This window comes from Tachysurus vachellii, chromosome 4 (assembly GCF_030014155.1).
Source record: "Tachysurus vachellii isolate PV-2020 chromosome 4, HZAU_Pvac_v1, whole genome shotgun sequence".
Lineage (NCBI taxonomy): Eukaryota > Metazoa > Chordata > Actinopteri > Siluriformes > Bagridae > Tachysurus > Tachysurus vachellii.
Window position 1 is genome coordinate 32,088,648 of NC_083463.1, and position 18,891 is coordinate 32,107,538.

The window sequence follows — 18,891 nt, forward strand, 5'->3', positions numbered from 1 at the left end:
ATTCATACTGAAACTCAGATCGACTGCAGCTCAGTGAATCTGAACAAGAAAACTTTAAATTTTTCTTCAAATGTTTCACTGTTTCTCAGTCATGAAACTCCAGGTGCTTTCAGGATTCTAATAATAATCATCATGATACTAACAATAATAAAAATAGCTGGTTCTTCTACAGATAAAATTATCTTGACAATCGTCTCTTCCCGTGATCTAAATGGTCCAGCAGGTGGCGACATTTCACTACAATGTACTGCTATAAACTCTTGTGTAATCATGTTTTATTAATATTACTTTTTACATTTATTTCTCTTCTAATAAAATTTCAAACCTTTCCCAGGAACACTGAGGAGCATTTTTATTGTTTAATTTTATAACAAGTTTTATTATTGTTAGTCCAACAGTCATTTCAGGAGAACTTTAGATAATTAATGTCCTGTCTTTGACACTCCTCCAACACCAACCTGCTTTCTTGCTTAGACAAGTTTGCTTTTACTTATAAAAGAGATATTAGTAGATTTCCTAAACTCCAGTTTTCAGTATGAAGTCTTTGCTTTTCACTCTTCAGTGTACATCAGTTTGTCCTTCTCTCTTTTCCTTTGTGTTGGTGTCCTGGTCACATTTTAACAGCTCATGAACAGAATCTCCACCTTCAAACAAATTCCTGTCTGTATGGATGACATTATTATTGCAGCACTGATCATCTGAGATCCTTGCGATATGTGATTGCCTTCTACCCAAAACCCAACACCGTCAAGGCTGCCTCACTGTTATCCCATTATATTCCTATAATAATCACCAGCCATCTGTCTGACCTCACTCAGTCTGCTCCAGCTGATGGAGTCACACCAATGGGCCTTTATCCAGGTTAAAGCAGCTCTTTGAGCCCCTCATAAAGTATCTGATGAAAGGAGACCTTTAGGGCTGAAAGAGTTATTACACACAGCTATATTAAACATACCATTTTCAACAATACCTAATGGAGATGTTCACCGTAAAATATCTGCTATAAAATGATCTAAAGGTTCTTACCCTCCCACACCACCTACTCACTTTGTTTCCCCATCTTCTTCACCCCCTAAAGGCGATGACGAGTCATACAATCCTTATTCATTACTTTACCCATATTATTATGTTAAATAACTTTTTTTGTGGGGGCATGGTGGCTTAGTGGTTAGCACGTTCGCCTCACACCTCCAGGGGGTTGGGGGTTTGATTCCCGCCTCCGCCTTGTGTGTGTGGAGTTTGCATGTTCTCCCCGTGCCTCGGGGGTTTCCTCCGTGTACTCCGGTTTCCTCCCCCGGTCCAAAGACATGCATGGTAGGTTGATTGGCATCTCTGGAAAATTGTCCGTAGTGTGTGGTTGCGTGAGTGAATGAGAGTGTGTGTGTGTGTGTGTGTGTGTGTGTGTGTGTGTGTGTGTGCCCTGCGATGGGTTGGCACTGTTTTTTTTAAATGAGGTTTAGCAATAGCAAATCCTCTTGTGGTGAATGGAACAGTAATGCTAAAAAGGCTTTTGAACAAACCCCCTTATCCTGACCCATACATTGTGGGGGCACCGTAAAATCCTAGAAGTCCGTCATCCGTTCCAAATGTCGTATTCATCAGGTTCATGTCTTTGTCTGCCGAACAGGACCATACAAATTTGTTTATCTTGTATTAAAGCAGTTAAAATTTGTTGCTTTGAGTACAATTCTCTCATAATATCAACACTGCATGTTTGACATGGTGCCTCGTGGAAAAGAACACTCGGAGGATTTGAGAAGTAGAATTGTTGCTCTCCACAAAGATGGCCTCGGCTATAAGAAGATCAGTAACACCCTGAAACTAGTAAAGTTAGAGTACAGTGGCCAGGGTCATACAAAAGTTTCCTAAGATGGGTTCCACTCAGAACAGGCCTCGCAAGGGTTGAGTCCTCATGCTGTGTGCCTGGTGCAGAAGTTGGTCTCCAGCATTGCTTTAGCGGTTGCAGAAATGGAAGGTCAGCTTGTCACTGAGTCAATTCATTATTTGAATAACAAGAAAGCTCACAAGAAAGCCTGGAAACAGTTTACTGAAGACAACTTACAAGAGCATGAATGAGTAGAACGATGTCCTGTGGCCTGATAAGACTAAAATCCCCATGAGGCACATCAAGACCCAGTTACCACCCTCACTGGACCCACTACAGTTCGCGTATCATCCAAACCGCTCCACGGACGATGCCATTGCCACAGCCCTTCATTTAGCCCTCACCCACCTGGACAATAAAGACACTTATGTACGAATGCTGTTCATAGACTTTGGTTCAGCATTCAACACAATCATCCCTCAGCACCTGATATGGAAGCTGAGCCTGCTGGGACTAAACACCTCCATCTGCAACTGGATCCTGGACTTCCTGACTGGGAGACCTCAGTCAGTCCGGATCGGGAACAGCATCTCCAGCACCACCACACTGAACACTGGAGCCCCTCAGGGCTGCATGCTCAGCCCACTGCTGTTCACCTTGCTGACTCACGACTGTGCAGCAATGCACAAATCGAACCATATCATATCAAGTTCGCAGATGACAGGACTGTGGTGGGTCTCATCAACAAGAACAACGAGTCAGCATACAGGGAGGAGGTGCAACAGGTAACTACCTGGTGTAGTGCCAACAACCTGTCTCTGAATAGTGATAAAACTAAAGAGATGGTTGATGAGTTCAGGAGAGCACAGAGTGACCACTCTCCACTGAACATTGACGGATCATCTGTAGAGATCGTGAAGAGCACCAAATTTCTCTGTGTTCATCTAGCGGAGAACTTCACCTGGTCACTCAACACCAGCTCCATCACCAAGAAAGCACAGCAGCATTGCTACTTCTTATGAAGGCTGAGAAATCCACATCTCCCTCCCCCCATCCTGACTACTGTTTACAGAGGGACCATTGAGAGCATCCTGAGCAGCTGCATCACTGTCTGGTTTGGGAACTGCACCATCTCAGATCGCAAGTCCCTGCAGCAGACAGTGAGGACAGCTGAGAAGATCATTGGAGTCTCTCTTCCCTCTATCATGGACATTTACACCACAAGCTGCATCCGCAAAGCCAACAGCATTGTGGATGACCCCACACACCCCTCACACACAATTTTTACCCTACTGCCATATGGAAAAAGGTACCGAAGCATTCGGGCCCTCACGACCAGACTGTGTAACAGTTTCTTCCCGCAAGCCATCAGACTCCTTAATAACTGGAACTGAACTGTTCTGAGCACAACATACACACACATCATCATCTGTATGGACTACACTGATCTACACCAAATACATACACATCCTATATATCCATCAACCTGTTTACGTGCTGTTTTTGCAAATTTTTTTTGCTCTTTGCACACACTGTCTAAAATTTCAGTCGTTTGCTGGTTTGCACAATTCTTTACATTATCTCAGGGACCTGCTGCTATGAAACTCTGGTCATTATTGTATTACTGCACGCAATATTGTTGAACATACAGTATTTACACTGGTCGGCACTTTACGTGGCTAGGACTTGTGTGGCTACTAAGTCCTTAGACCTGTCTTTGCTTTATATAGCACCATGGTCCTGGAGAAACATTGTCTCATTTTACTGCGTACTGCAACAGCTATATATGGTTGTAAACGACGATAAAAGCTTCTTCACTTGACTTGATAAAATTGCTCTACAGTCAGAGCTGCTGTTAGAGAGAATTAATCAACACCTGAACACCAATCAGAGTCCAGAACACAGCAGTGTCATGTTAGATATTTATTCTTTTTATTTTGTTTAAGATTAGAGAACAAAAATAAAGTTTATTTCTAAAATAAATCTGCACAGCTGTTTATGTGAGAAACTCAACTCAAAAGATGACGAATTATGTTAATTAGACATCTTTATTTTTGGACGTTTTGAGCATAAAAGATCTAGAAGCAATAATTGTGTAGTGTGTGATGTGTGTGATGTGTATAGTGTGTGTTGTGTACAGTGTATGATGTGTATAGTGTGTATATAGTGTGTATGATGTGTGTGATGTGTATAGTGTGTGATGTGTGTGATGTGTATAGTGTGTGGTGTGTGTGATGTGTGTGATGTGTGTGTGATGTGTATAGTTTGTGTGCTTTGTATAGTGTGTGTGATGTGTGTGTGATGTAGGCTTCCAGTGTCCTTGATTGTGTGTTCTCTGGTCAGTGGGATTGTGTTATTGAGTTACAATGTAAATGAACAGTTTTTATTTTTATTCATTCTCTGTGGTCTGGTTACATTTCTCGCTGTACGCTGGAGGATTTTCCCCGGGTGCTGTAGCCATGGCGACGCCGTGCATCGTATTGACCCCCTGTGAATACAGCAATAATCAATAAATCATTAAAAACTTGCTGGATTTGTTCTTAGCTTCAATCGCTAATGAGTAAATGATCGATTTCAAAGATAAGAATATTTGTTGTTGCTGATCCTACAGTGTTAGAGATAAATATAAATATGATTTCCAGTAGATTAAATAGTTTATGTTGTATATTTTATGATAAACTTTATGATAAACTCTTCTAAACTTTATACACAAACTCTAAACCTCCCTCCAGAACTTCAGAACAAAAAATATTTGTTGTCAAGCAGAACGCTAGCTGATAAAACCTGTTACTGTGGCAACCGGTAGTTACTGACAAATTAAGTGCAGTGACAGGAAAAATCTAAGACTTTATATTGTTTTGTGGGTGTGGCTAAAGGTAGAATGTTCTGGGAAAGCACTGGATTATTTACATCTGATTTGTCAAGATTATTTCTCAATTTGGGGCAAAAAGATTTCAGAACCTTATGGTGGGTTTCAGCTGTGTGTTTCTCTTACCAGCTGAGTGTGATGAGGTGGGAAAGGGTTGTTCACAGGAGCACTAGGAGCAAAACTCTCAGGGTTCGGAACCACGTTGATGATGTTCAGCTGTACCACACACACACACACACACAACTTTAAAGTTACGCAATAACACTGTATAAAGTACACAACATGGTTACTGTAGTTACACTCCAAATGGTTCCCTACAGAATCTGATCCTCACTAAATAGAAAGCAGACACACTGCAGCTCCCAGAATTCCTCACAACCTCACGACAGGGCACCAGAACTTTAGATGTTCTTACAAGGTTTCTTGAGGAGAATTTCTTCCTCTCACATCTGGAGATCTGAACCTACACCTGAACTGTCCACATGTGGTGTTGATAGAAATAAAGCTGAACTGAACTGAAGTGATTATCTGTGGAGCTGAAGGTGACCTCTGACCTGATCAGCTGACCTGCTATTCCACTGGAGGCTGTTTCACCTGCTGGATCTGAGGTAGCTTGGAGTTGAGCTCCAGCTAGCAGCAGCATCATGCATTCAGATATCAAGGAGAATAAAGTGAAAGGTCAGAAAGTTGAAATGCTTTTCTTCTTCTTTATACTCACGGTCGGTTCACTGGTGCAGGTGGCTTTGCAGGTGAAGGCTGAAAGTGCGATAGAGATGCAGAACTGGAGCAGAGTGAAAACCAGCAGAACTCCAGTTATTCCCTTCCCCATGCCCTGAAATAAACATCACCATCACCATCACGGAAAAAAGTCCTTCCACTTTACATCAAATTTTTTTGTATTACAATATTCCTAAAATATATTTCACAATTACCAAAGTTTATATATTTTTTCATTCTTACACACCTCATGATCAAATAAGAACAAACAAATATATCAAACCTCTGCAGTGTGGTTGCATCTGTAATTGTAGTCATAGTAGCATATCCCAAAAATCAGATCCAAGATCAGGATAATGATGGTGATTCCTGCAGATAGCGTGCTAAAAATATTCAGTGTCAGTGTGGCCTTCACCTGAGAGAAAATCATCAATCAATCAATCAATAAATACATACAGTAAGTTTTCATACGGGGGCACAGTGGCTTAGTGGTTAGCATGTTTGCCTCACACCTCCAGGGTTGGGGGTTCGATTCCCGCCTCCGCCTTGTGTGTGTGGAGTTTGCATGTTCTCCCTTTGCATGTGTTTACTGTACTTACATTTTATTTAAAATTCTTTACTGTTTATCTTTAATCCCATGTTTGAATCTTTGTCACTGTTTGTTTTCTGGTTTTGTTTCTTATTCTGTATTGTTTGTGTTCACATCAGTTGTCACGGTCGGCGCACCTGCTCCGCCTCCCAGCCAGCAACACAGAGAAGCTTCGCCGGAATATTAGGCATTTACAGACTGTATTCCCTAAAAGTCCTATTCCCACAAAGCCCCGCGCCGGGCTAATTACACCACCAGCTGTTTCCCATTTCCCACGCTATAAAGACTGAACTTGAACTTTCCCCCAATGCGAAGTCTCGACTAGCGTTTGCTGTCATTCTGAGCGCTTCCTTGTTGCTATTCTGTTTTCCGGTTTTGACTCTGTTTTGGTATTCTGATTCTCCGATTGTTTGCTGCCTGCCCCGACCTTCTGCCTGCCTTTTCGTTTATGATTTTGTGCCTGCCCTTCGATATCGTTTTGCCGTGTTTTGACCCTGCCTGTCTGTATTGACTCAGCAGACACACTAGACCTGATGGCCCGCCTCGGGAACCTGGCTCAGACCACCTTGGCCCATGATAAGCAGATAACTGACCTTACAAAGACCACCAATGAACCCATCCACTGGCTTAGTGCTCTGTCCAGTTCAGTCACCTCTGCACCCGTGGCTCTCGGGAAATTTTCATCCCTTCCCATATCAACTCCAGCCCGGGAGCCACATCTGCCTCACCCTGAGTGTTTCTCCGGAGGACCAGGAATGTGCCGGCCGTTCCTTATGCAGTGTGCAGCCCTCTGTTTTCCCATTAGATCGCTCCAAGGAGGCTTACAGTATGTTGTCTCGCTGCTGACTGGCAAGGCCAGACGGTGGGCAACTGCCAATTGGGAACACCAGTCAACTCTCTGCCTTTTTGTAGCGTTCAGCAGAGAGCTTCGCAATATTTTCGACTCCCTACGCAAGATTTGCCCCCTACACCGGCTAACCTCCACACTTCAAGCCTTCAGCTGAAATCCTGGAGCCGAGCAAGCTTTCACCAGACTCAAGGGCCTCCCATTCACGTCAACTCCCATTCTGGCTCTCCTTGACTCAGACCAGCAGTTTATTGTGGAGGTGGATGCATCTGATGTCGGCATGGGGGCCATTCTGTCTCAGCAATAAGCCAAAGACAACCGGCTCCATCCTTGTGCTTTCTTCTCAAGGTGCCTCAGCCTGGATGAATGGAAATATCCTATAGGTGAACGGAAACTCTTGGCCGTCAATTTGGCCCTGGAGGAATGCAGCACTGGTTGGAGGCCACCTCCAGTCTTCTAGTTCCAGAGTGCTGTCCAGAAGGAAGGCTGTTCGTTCCGGACCATCTATTCTCCCAAGTCCTACAATGGTGCCACAGCTCTCACCTGTTCTGTCACCCTGGCTCTTTCTGCACCTTGTCGGTCCTCCAGCAGCCCCTCTGGTGGCCTAAGATAAAGAACGATGTCTGGAAGTTTGTGGTGGCATGTCCTGTCTGCGCTTAGAATAAGACACCCTGGGGACCCCCAGCCAGCTTGCTCCATCCTCTTCCTGTTCCCAGGTGGCCCTGGTCTCATGTCTCCATACACTTTGTTACTGGCCTACCCTCTTTGCCTTGCTCACCGTGGTGGATCGCGGTGGATCGATTCTCCAAGATTGCCCATTTCATTGAATTGCCCAAACTTCCATCAGCCAAGGAAACAGCTATGTTCATGCTCCAGCATGTCTTTCGCCTGCATGGTCTCCCACATAACATTGTATCTGATCTTGGTTCTCAGTTCACCTCTAACTTCTGGAGAGAGTTTTGCCAGCAGTTAAACCAGGAACTAGAAAAAGGACTTCGCATCCTGTGTTCCAAAGAACCTACAACCTGGTCCTTTAGCCTTTAGCCACAACTCCCTGCTGTCAGCAGCCACAGGTCTCTCCCCCTTTCAGGCCGCGTATGGATACCAGCCTCCACTGTTCTCCAATCAGGAAATGGAGGCCTCAGTTCCTTCTGCCCTTGTCAAACATTGCCCGGTGAGGCAAACACAAGCGCTGTCCGGCAACCCCTTATCATGTTGGTCAGAGGGTTTGGCTAACCACAAGAGACCTGCCCGCTTAAGGTTGCCTGCAGGAAACTTGCGCCATGCTTTGTTGGCCCTTTTCCCATCTCCAAGGTGCTCACTCCTGGTTTGCTACACTACTTCCAGTTCAATGGCCATCTTGGATTTTTACTTCCAGGGAAGCGGCCATTTTAGGTGTTATGCACTTTATAAGGATGCTGCTTTCACATGGTTCCTTGCCAGATGGTCTTCTCAGCTTGCCCTGTGCACTGTGATTCATCCAGCCTTGTTCCTGTTCTGCCCTGCCTGGTTTGACTCTGTTTGTTTCTGGTTTCTGTGTTTTTGCCTGCCCTGTATTACCCTGCCTGCCTGTGTACGGGATTATTGGACTGTATTTTACTCTGTATTTTTGCCTGCCCTGTATTCTTTGCCTGCCTCTGTACTGGATTAGAGACTGGTCTTTACGCTGAGTGTTTGCCTGCCTTGCCTGATTATTTTGTCAAGCTTATTAAATACTTTAATTATTAACATCGGCATACTGCATTTGAGTCCTTTCTTCTGACCCACCCTGACAGTGACATTTAGAACCAAAACTATATCATCAGATAAAAGAAACAGAAATCATGTCGTACCACACAGGAGTTTAACTTGTTGCTTGCTGAAACAGCCAGAGAGCCGGAAATGATGTGCTGCAAGTACGGAAAAAAAAAATATTTTATTGAAACCTGAAATAATACCATTTTATATATTTGTATATTTATGTCATAAAAACTGAAGAACACTAACAAACACTGGGCTCCAGAAGACGATTCCGGAGACAATGCTGATGGTTGGAATGTAGGTCGCCAACACGATACCAAACAAAAACGTCAACAATCCTATCATTATCTGGACAGTCTGAAGTTTAAAACACACACAAACAATTGTACTTTAAAAATATGTAAAAATCCTTTTAATGAATACTGTTGTGTGTCTACTGTATATAAACACAGAAAATCTACAGCTACTGTACTACCACAAGTACAGGTACAACTACCACTACTACTATAACTACACAACTATCACTATAACTACACAACTACTACTATAAGTGCAAGTGTTTTGTGATTGTGTTCGTTTGTGTAATTGTGTGTGATTGTATTATTGTGTAATTGTGTAATTCACCCCCAGAGCTTTGGGTTCTCCTTTCAGGAACTTGCTCAGTGGACTGAGTGTCTGAGTGGAATTTTGTTCTGCTGTAGATGAGGGAAGGACTTGAGTGATGATGGTGTAGCCACGTCCCACATTAGTGACAGGTACAGGAACACTGGCCATCTTTACACCACAAAGTCTGACCGTTTAATCTGACAACAAAAAAAACTTTCACAAACAGACTGAAGGAAACACAGAAGTTTTAATAACACTTATTGATCCCGAGGTGTTTATTCTCTGCTTGAGCGTGAACACGTGGACTCGACTCAAGAAACTTGTTACAACTCTCGAAGGTCCGTCTGGTCAGAAACTTCCAGAACCAAATTCATCCAGAAACATCAAGAAAGTTTTAAAGTTTTCAGAGCAGATTAGCTTCTTCTTTTTTCAGAAATGTGTTTCCAGAAGACAGAGGAAACAGAGGAGTATGCTAATGTTAGCCTTGTGCTGTTGTAATCAATGAGTCTTCAGGTGAAATTACATCCTGACACATTCATTCATTCATCTTCTACCGCTTATCCGAACTACCTCGGGTCACGGGGAGCCTGTGCCTATCTCAGGCGTCATCGGGCATCAAGGCAGGATACACCCTGGACGGAGTGCCAACCCATCGCAGGGCACACACACTCATTCACTCACGCAATCACACACTAGGGACAATTTTCCAGAGATGCCAACCAACCTACCATTTGGACCGGGGGAGGAAACCGGAGTACCCGGAGGAAACCCCCGAGGCACGGGGAGAACATGCAAACTCCACACACACAAGGTGGAGGCGGGAATCGAACCCCGACCCTGGAGGTGTGAGGCGAACGTGCTAACCACTAAGCCACCGTGCCCCTATCCTGACACATATACATTATTATTATTATTATTATTATTATTATTATTACTTCTGTTTTTTCTTTACGATTTAGCACAACATTTTAGTAGTTTTATTTTATAATTATATAAGCTGTAAAGGTTCGCACCATTTTATCATCATGTAAAAGTATGATAAAGCAAATTAAAAAAATAATTGTATCTGTAACTGTATTATAATCTATATTAATCTCTATTATAATCTGTTTTATAATCTGTATTATAATCTCTTTTATAATCTGTATTAATCTATATTATAACCTGTATTATAATCTGTATTAATCTATATTATAATTTGATTATAATCTTTATTATTATCTCTATTATATTCGTTATTAATCTCTTTAATAATCTGTGTTAATCTGTATTAGAATGAGGAATTGAGGAAGTGAATTTGAGGAAGTAAAATTTCCCCCGAGGAAGAAACGCTAACTGAACACATTAAACACTGATCCTGTTACTTGTCTGTTAAAAACACAGAAATACTTTACTTCAGTTTGTTAATTCAATAAAGAGAAAAAGTCACATTTTACCTTCTGTCCTTTTAGCAGTGCTCTCTCTCTCTCTCTCTCTCTTTTGCCGTCTCTCTTTTCTTCTTCTTCTTCTTCTGTACACTTTTGTTTCTTCAACACACCTTTATCTTCTGTTCTGAAAGAATGTTTACGGTCTCAGTGTCACAGATATTCTGCCTCGGGTTCAAGCACAGACACGAGACTGAAACTAAAAACTAAAACTGGATACAGGAAATGGAGCTCCAGAGAGAGAAGCCCAGAAACCTGCTGTTGTTTTTCTTACAGCTCACTACACAGTTCCCGGCAGGAAAGAACGAATACAGTCAGTGCTGCCTAGATACATGACCTGGAGTAACCTTTACACAGCTCCAGCAACAAGATACCCAACAACAATAAAAATAGGTGCAAGGAGCGATTCATGGGGCCAAGCACAAAGGGTGCAGCATTAGTTTCCTGAGCATAATATACATGTGTCCTCTGGGATGTTTGCAGTGGAACGTCACAACATGACATGACACTTTGTTAATAGCTTCACCATCACGGTACTAAGCAGCACAAATCCTCTTTATGAAACCTGCTCTGAGTGAGAACAGTGTGAAATGACGAGCTGTTAGAACATTACGGCTTGATGCTTAGCAACAGACATGCTATCAGAAACAAAATAAAATTTGTTTTAAATGGTCACAGAAAACAAGTCAATTGTAACAGAGAGGAGAATTTTATTTTCACAATCATGCTCAAAAACGTCTGCTGAGGACAAACTGGATGGGAGTCAGCAATAAAAACAAAGAACTAGTTAAGAAACTGAGTGGAAGGGCCAAAGAATTAGACAGAAATCCATCGATTCGATACCTGCACGTTCTGAAGTGTTTTCTTCCATCATATTTTTTACTTACAGTATCATTTTATTCTGCACTCTTTGCTCAGACAACAAGAACTTGCTCCTTTAGCAGTCTGACTTTTTCTTTCTCAAACAAAAACAGCAGTTTGTCTTGTTCCTGAGAAACCAAAAGGAATTGTGAACTCCTCTGACCTGAAGATGTCGGGGAACTTAAAGCGGCACCTCGGACTGTTACACAGCAGAGCTGAAACTGGAGACTCCTTCTGTACATGTAAAAAAAAAATCACTTTACAAAACTTCACCACATCAATGATCAATGATAATCAGAATGAGACTTCAGCAGCATGTGGGATAAAGTTATGTTTTTATTTTGTATTACTGTGACTGTAGAAAAGAAAAAAAGAAACATAATAAATAAATAGATAGATAGATAGATAGATAGATAGATAGATAGATAGATAGATAGATAGATAAATAAATACATATTTTTTTTATAATAAATAAAAATAAAAGAAATTACATTAAAATAGAATTCAAATGTTATAAACAATAATTTAAATTAAAAAGAAAAAGAAAAAGAAAATATATAATCAAGCAACTTTTATTACTTTATTTACTATAATTTATTAATATCTCTTGCATAAAACATGAAGAATTCACCCAAAAACTGAAGGGTGAACCATGTGTAAAAGTGTAGTAGAAAGGTAGTGACACCAAATATTGATTTGATTTAGATTTTTCTTTTGTTTGCTCACTTTGCATTTTGTAAATTGACAGAAATAAACACTCATTATTTATATTTCTGAAAGCATTCTTGTTTACAGCATTTTTTCACACCTGCCTAAAACTTTTGCACTGTAATGTATGTCAGGAGGAAGGTCTTAAAAAGGAAGGAAGAAAATTCAACTTTGTAGTGAGAAAGAGATTAAGATAGAGTCTCGTAAGAGGAAAAAATGAAGAAATAGAAAGAAAGAAAGAAAGAAAGAAAGAAAGAAAGAAAGAAAGAAAGAAAGAAAGCGGTGGAGCAAGAAAAAACAGTAGGGTTTAGACAAAGAGAGAGTTGAAAGGAAAACAGAGGGAATGCATTTGACTCACAAGCTTGAGATTTGACTTAAAGGATTGAAGAACGGAAGAAAGAATTTTTACAAGCCAAATCATAAAAAAGAAAGAAAGAAAGAAAGAAAGAAAGAAAGAAAGAAAGAAAGAAAGAAAGAAAGAAAGGGAACAGGAAAGAATGTACAAATAGGTTTGTTTACTTCTAAAGTATAAAACCACAGAAGATTTTACACCATTCTGCACTTTGGGTTTATTTCATTTCAGCTTCGATATACTGATATAGGTATAAAAGTTAAATACATCAATGCTTTATTTGTAAATCTTTACACATTAGTCACATTAGTTAAGACATGATGTATTGTGTATATAAACTAGCATGTTCATAATATTAGCAAGTACTAGATGATAATGTGCATTTGGTCAGATGTAATAAAGCACAATATTATGGGATGTATTATGTGTACCCCTGACTAAAGAGATGAGTTTTTAATCTACATTTAAACTGTGAAAGTGTGTCTGAGCCCCGAACACTATCAGGAAGACTATTCCAAAGTTTGGGAGCTAAATAAGAAAACGCTCTACCACCTTTAGTAGACTTAGATATTCTGGGAACTACCAGAAGTCCTGAGTTTTGTGATCTCAGAGAGCATGAAGGATTGTAATGTGTTAGAAGACTAGTTAGATACATGGGAGCTAAACCATTAAGAGCCTTGTACGTAAGTAGCAGCAGTTTGTAATCAATTCTAAACTTAACAGGTAGCCAGTGTAGAGATGATAAAATTGGAGTTATATGGTCATACTTTCTTGTCCTAGTGAGAACTCTGGCAGCTGCATTTTGGACTAACTGTAGCCTATTTATTAAAGATGCAGGACAACCACCTAGTGATGCATTACAATAGTCCAGTCTAGAGGTCATGAAAGCATGAACTAGCTTCTCAGCATCAGATACAGGCAGGATGTTTCTCAGCTTGGCAATATTTCTAAGGTGGAAGAAGGCTGTTTTTGTAATATTGGCGACGTGATTTTAAAGATAAGTTGCTGTCTAATGTAACACCCAGGTTCCATCTCATTTCTAAAGAAACTGTTATCTTGGTTCAGCCACTTCTTATAAACTCTTGTGTAATCATATTTTCTGTTTTCTCTTTCGGGAAGTACTAAAACTAAAATTGATCAAATTTGTTCTAGTTCCTAAACTCCTAAAATAAAATAAAACCCTGCAGAAGGAGAATTGAAACAACACGGTTATGAAACCTGCTCTGAAGTTTTATGATGATTTAACCCTTCACTACGTGCCAAATGTGCACAATGTGAAACGACGAGTCTTCAACAGACACGCTATCAGAAACGAAATAAAATTTCTTTTTAATGGTGACAGAAAACAAGTCAATTGTAACAGAGAGGAGAATTTTATTTTCACAGTCGTGCTCAAAAACGTCTGTTCAAACTGGATGGGAGTCAGCAATAAAAACAAGGAACTGGTTAAGAGACTGTGTGGAAAGGCCGAAGAACTAGACAAAAATCCAGCGCTTCGATACCTGCACATTCTGAAGTGTTTTCTTCCTCATTTCTTCCTCTTATTTTTTACTTATCATTATATTCTGCACTCATTGCTCAGACAAGAACTTGTTCCTTTAGCAGTCTGACTTTTTCTTTCACAAACAAAAACAGCAGTTTGTCTTATTCCTGAGAAACCAAAAGGAATTGTGAACTCCTCTGACCTGAAGATATCGGGGAACTTAAAGCGGCACCTCAGACTGTTACACAGCAGAGCTGAAACTGGAGACTCCTTCTAGAAAAAAAATCGCTGAACAAAACTTCACCACATCAATAATCTAATCAGTATGAGACTTCAGCAGCATGTGGGATAAAGTTATGTTTTTATTTTGTATTACTGTGACTGTAGAAAAGAAAAAAGTAAATAAATAAAAAAAAGTTATTAAATAAATAAATAAATAAATAAATAAATAAATAACATTAAAATAGAATTAAAATGTTATTAACAATAATTAAAATTAAAAAGAAAATTAAATAAAAAGAATATATATAATCAAGCATCTTTTATTATCCTTATAATGTGAGAAAAACTTTGTTATCTATCGTATGTATTATACTTTTTTATCCTCAGCTTTCTCATTCGCTTTTTATCTCGCTGTTGTTAACAACAAAGTGGATAAATCTTGGATAATGAACCACATGGAGTTGCCATCTCTTCTTAGTATCACAGAGTCTAACTGGAGCTGGAACATCTCTAGATGCCTCAGGATTCTCACAGATTCAGCCTCATCTCAGTGGAGGTCCAAAATCTTCATCGCACAGAAGACAGTCGGTGCTGGTACAATATCTGGATGCCTTGAGATGGGTAAAACGAGAGAAGCAGTGGACAGGAATTAACATATCTGCTGTTCATAATATTAGCAAGCACTAGATGATAATGTGCATTTGGTCAGATGTATTAGAGCACAATATTATGGGATGTATTATGTGTACGCCTGACTAAAGAGATGAGTTTTTAATCTACATTTAAACTGTGAAAGTGTGTCTGAGCCCCGAACACTATCAGGAAGACTATTCCAGAGTTTGGGAGCTAAATAAGAAAACATTCTACCACCTTTAGTAGACTTAGATATTCTGGGAACTACCAGAAGTCCTGGGTTTTGTGATCTCAGAGAGCGTGAAGGATTGTAACGTGTTAGAAGACTAGTTAGATACATGGGAGCTAAACCATTAAGAGCCTTGTACGTAAGTAGCAGCAGTTTGTAATCAATTCTAAACTTAACAGGTAGCCAGTGTAGAGATGATAAAATTGGAGTTATATGGTCATACTTTCTTGTCCTAGTGAGAACTCTGGCAGCTGCATTTTGGACTAACTGTAGCCTATTTATTAAAGATGCAGGACAACCACCTAGTAATGCATTACAATAGTCCAGTCTAGAGGTCATGAAAGCATGAACTAGCTTCTCAGCATCAGATACAGACAGGATGTTTCTCAGCTTGGCAATATTTCTAAGGTGGAAGAAGGCTGTTTTTGTAATATGGGCGATGTGATTTTAAAGATAGGTTGCTGTCTAATGTAACACCCAGGTTCCATCTCATTTCTAAAGAAACTGTTATCTTGTTTCAGCCACTTCTTATAAACACTTTTTTCATATTTTCTGTTTTCTCTTTCGCGAAATACTAAAACTAAAATTTTACACCTTTCCCAGGAAAACTGAGGAGCATGTCCAACAGTCATTTCAGGAGAACATTAGATAATTAATGTCCTGTCTTTCACACTCCTCTAACACCAGTCTGCTTGTTTGCTTAGACAAAGATTGTTTTTACTTGAAAAAGATATTAGTAGTAGGGATGAGCGAGTACAGCATTATCCATATTAACCATATCCGTTAACCATATGAATTATCTGTATCTGTATCTGTACTCGGAGTGGGTGGGGCTTGTCTTGAAATGGGCGGGGCTTTAACCGGTAATAATTAATTTGTAATATTTATAACACTAGCGTACTACCTTTATGGTTTTTATGAAATACAGCAAAAACGTGTCAGACACTCAGTGTCTGGTTACTGGTTAGAGACAGCTGAAGGTTTAAAAAAGAAAAAAATCTCCGACAGGCAGAGACGCAATGCGAGTCGCATTCTACCAAGCAAGCACCACGTCTGAACGAACCCACGTTTACCAGAACTCTACTGGTTAGTAAGTATGTATTATTAACGTTACAACCCGAAGTAAAAAGCTGAAGAAACTCTAAACGTTAGAAAAGACCCGCAAACCCGAGTGACTGAGGGAGAGACAGAGAGCTGTTCTGTGTGTGACTGTGAGTTAGCAGAGCGAGACACAGCAACACAATACATCTGTATGTGTGTCGGGGAGGGGCACTGTGACTAGCCTATCACTGTAGGGGAGGGGCGCTGTGACTAGCCTATCACTGTAGGGGAGGGGCGCTGTGACTAGCCTATCACTGTAGGGGAGGGGCGCTGTGACTAGCCTATCACAGAACGCTGACACAATCAGCTACCCAATGATGATTTTCATTCAATCCGAGCACAGATATTGACTCGTATTACTCGTATAATATTCGTACTCGGCAGAAGTGCTTTATCCGTACCGGATACTCATTTCAGCCGAGTATCCGGCTCATCTCTACTAGTTATAGTTATAGTTCGAGTTATAGTTCGTGTTTGACTGGTTACTTGATGCTTATTGGTCAGATAAAGTTAAAATTAACATGAATTATTCATTCATTTTCTACCGCTTATCTGAACTTCTCAGGTCACGGGGAGCCTGTGTCTATCTCAGGGGTCATCGGGCATCAAGGCAGGATACACCCTGGACGGAGTGCCAACCCATCGCAGGGCACACACACTCTCTCATTCACTCACACACTCACACACTACGGACAATTTTCCAGAGATGCCAATCAACCTACCATGCATGTCTTTGGACCGGGGGAGGAAACCGGAGTACCCGGAGGAAACCCCCGAGGCACGGGGAGAACATGCAAACTCCACACACACAAGGCGGAGGCGGGAATCGAACCCCCAACCCTGGAGGTGTGAGGCGAACGTGCTAACCACTAAGCCACCGTGCCCCCCAACATGAATTATTAGAATTGATTATGTGATTAACAGAACAACTAGTTAACATTCCATGAGCATGGATTAGTGAATAAAAGTCAATTAGTTAGTGGATGTAACCTTTAGATTTCATATATATATATATATATATATGAAATGCTCTCTTCTTTCTCCTCACTGAGAAAGAAGTCTTTCTGCTCTTTCTTCCTGCTCTCTTCTTTCTCCTCACTGACCGTGATGGAGGTTGTTAATTCTTTAAATGATGTATGTAGTGACTTCTTCATCAAGGAAGAAAATGACATCATCATCCCCACTATCTTCGCTGGGGATTGGTATAAGATGATTTGCCAGCGCTGGAAAAATAACTACAGGTTTGCCACCGTGTAGGACACTGTGAGGAGGATCCCTGTTTACTCGGCTTACACATTCTCAGGGAAAGAACAGAAGACCCGCAGCAATGAGTGGAAAATTGAACCACAGGTCAGTCAGTGAGTTTATTTCATTACTGAATCATTAACATGTGTAATATGTAAGTAATGAACTAAAGACTAGACACTGTTAGTGCAGTAAAACACAGTGGACACAAAGAGCAGCAAGTAAATACGACAGTTAAATGTGTCTCACTGGTTTAATAATGTTTTTATTTATCATGAAGAGTGTGTTGAGTGAGCTGATTAACGTCTTTGTGTTTATTTCACTACTCTTTCATTTCTCCTCCATAACAGCTGGAAGATATTACAGAGATGATTGTATTCCCGATTGATGCAGGAAAAATATTTATTAACAGGCCGTGAACTCTGATTATTCAGGTACAGGGTTTACTAGAGGTCACGTGTTTCCATATCAGTTTGCTGCTGATCAGGATCAAGCAGATTCCACCTTCACTTTAACTAACGTAGCTCCACAAACAAAGGACAGCAACCAAAAATGGGCTAAAGAGGTGGAGGCCCCGATACGTAAAGGGATAAAACAGGGCTGCAAACTTGACCAAAATCACCGGGTGCACTTTGTGACCGGAGTCGTCCCAGGGAATAACTGGATACCCATAAAAAGAGACGGAAAAGAATTTCAAGAAGGAATTAACATTCCCAGTCATTTTTGGAGCGCTTACTGTTGCACCAATAACAAAGGACAACTCGTAGCGAGGGCCAACATCGCTGAGCTGGAGAACTTTAAAGTCAAACACTCCAACATTCAGGACCTGAATACTGAGCTCACTAATCTGTATAATTCACCTTTCAGTGTGTTTCCAGGATTAGACTTAAAGTAACATGCATACAGTGTGTGTGCGTGCGTGTGTGCGTGTGTGTGCGTGTTCGAATCAGCAACTTTCCTGTTAGAAACGTGTCAAAGCATCATAAAAATATATCACTTTGTTGAGCTTCTTTTTCTTTTTCTCTGTTGTGCAAAAAAATCTTAAAAATAATAAAACTCTGGTTAGTTTGATTCTCTTGCAATTAAAGCTTCTTATAAACAATATGCAAATATTATATTAAACAAATTAAGTACATTAATCTCTGTTAATTCTCCTGCAGATCTTTAATAAAACTTCACTGTTTGCTGTGAAACTAATGGATTTTGTCGCTTCATTTCATCACACTGAACAGTGACACCTTCTGTACACAGGATTTATTAGTAGTGTCATAGTGAACCAGCAGGTGGCGACATTTCACTACTGTGTTGTGTGTGTGTTTGTGTGTGAGTGCCTCATAAGTAGTAATAATAATAATAATAATAATAATAATAATAATAATAATAATAATAATAATAATAATAATAATAAGTGCATTTAATAATCATCTATAAGAAGATTAA

At 40.4% G+C, this 18,891-nt stretch overlaps 1 protein-coding gene and 1 pseudogene across 1 annotated transcript; one reads left to right on the forward strand and one right to left on the reverse strand.

Moving 5' to 3' along the window:
* Window positions 1-3,735: 3,735 nt before the first annotated feature.
* On the reverse strand, window positions 3,736-10,957 carry LOC132845020 (membrane-spanning 4-domains subfamily A member 12-like). Its single transcript, XM_060868994.1, has 8 exons — window positions 10,630-10,957; window positions 9,212-9,390; window positions 8,834-8,944; window positions 8,680-8,736; window positions 5,695-5,826; window positions 5,413-5,526; window positions 4,821-4,910; window positions 3,736-4,313 (listed from the first exon to the last, which is right to left on the reverse strand). The coding sequence occupies exons 2-8, from the start codon at window positions 9,359-9,361 to the stop codon at window positions 4,215-4,217; spliced, it is 753 nt and encodes a 250-aa protein (XP_060724977.1). The 5' UTR covers window positions 9,362-9,390; window positions 10,630-10,957; the 3' UTR covers window positions 3,736-4,214.
* Window positions 10,958-17,313: 6,356 nt separating this feature from the next.
* Window positions 17,314-18,637, forward strand: LOC132844793 (endonuclease domain-containing 1 protein-like; annotated as a pseudogene).
* The last annotated feature ends 254 nt before the right edge of the window (window positions 18,638-18,891 follow it).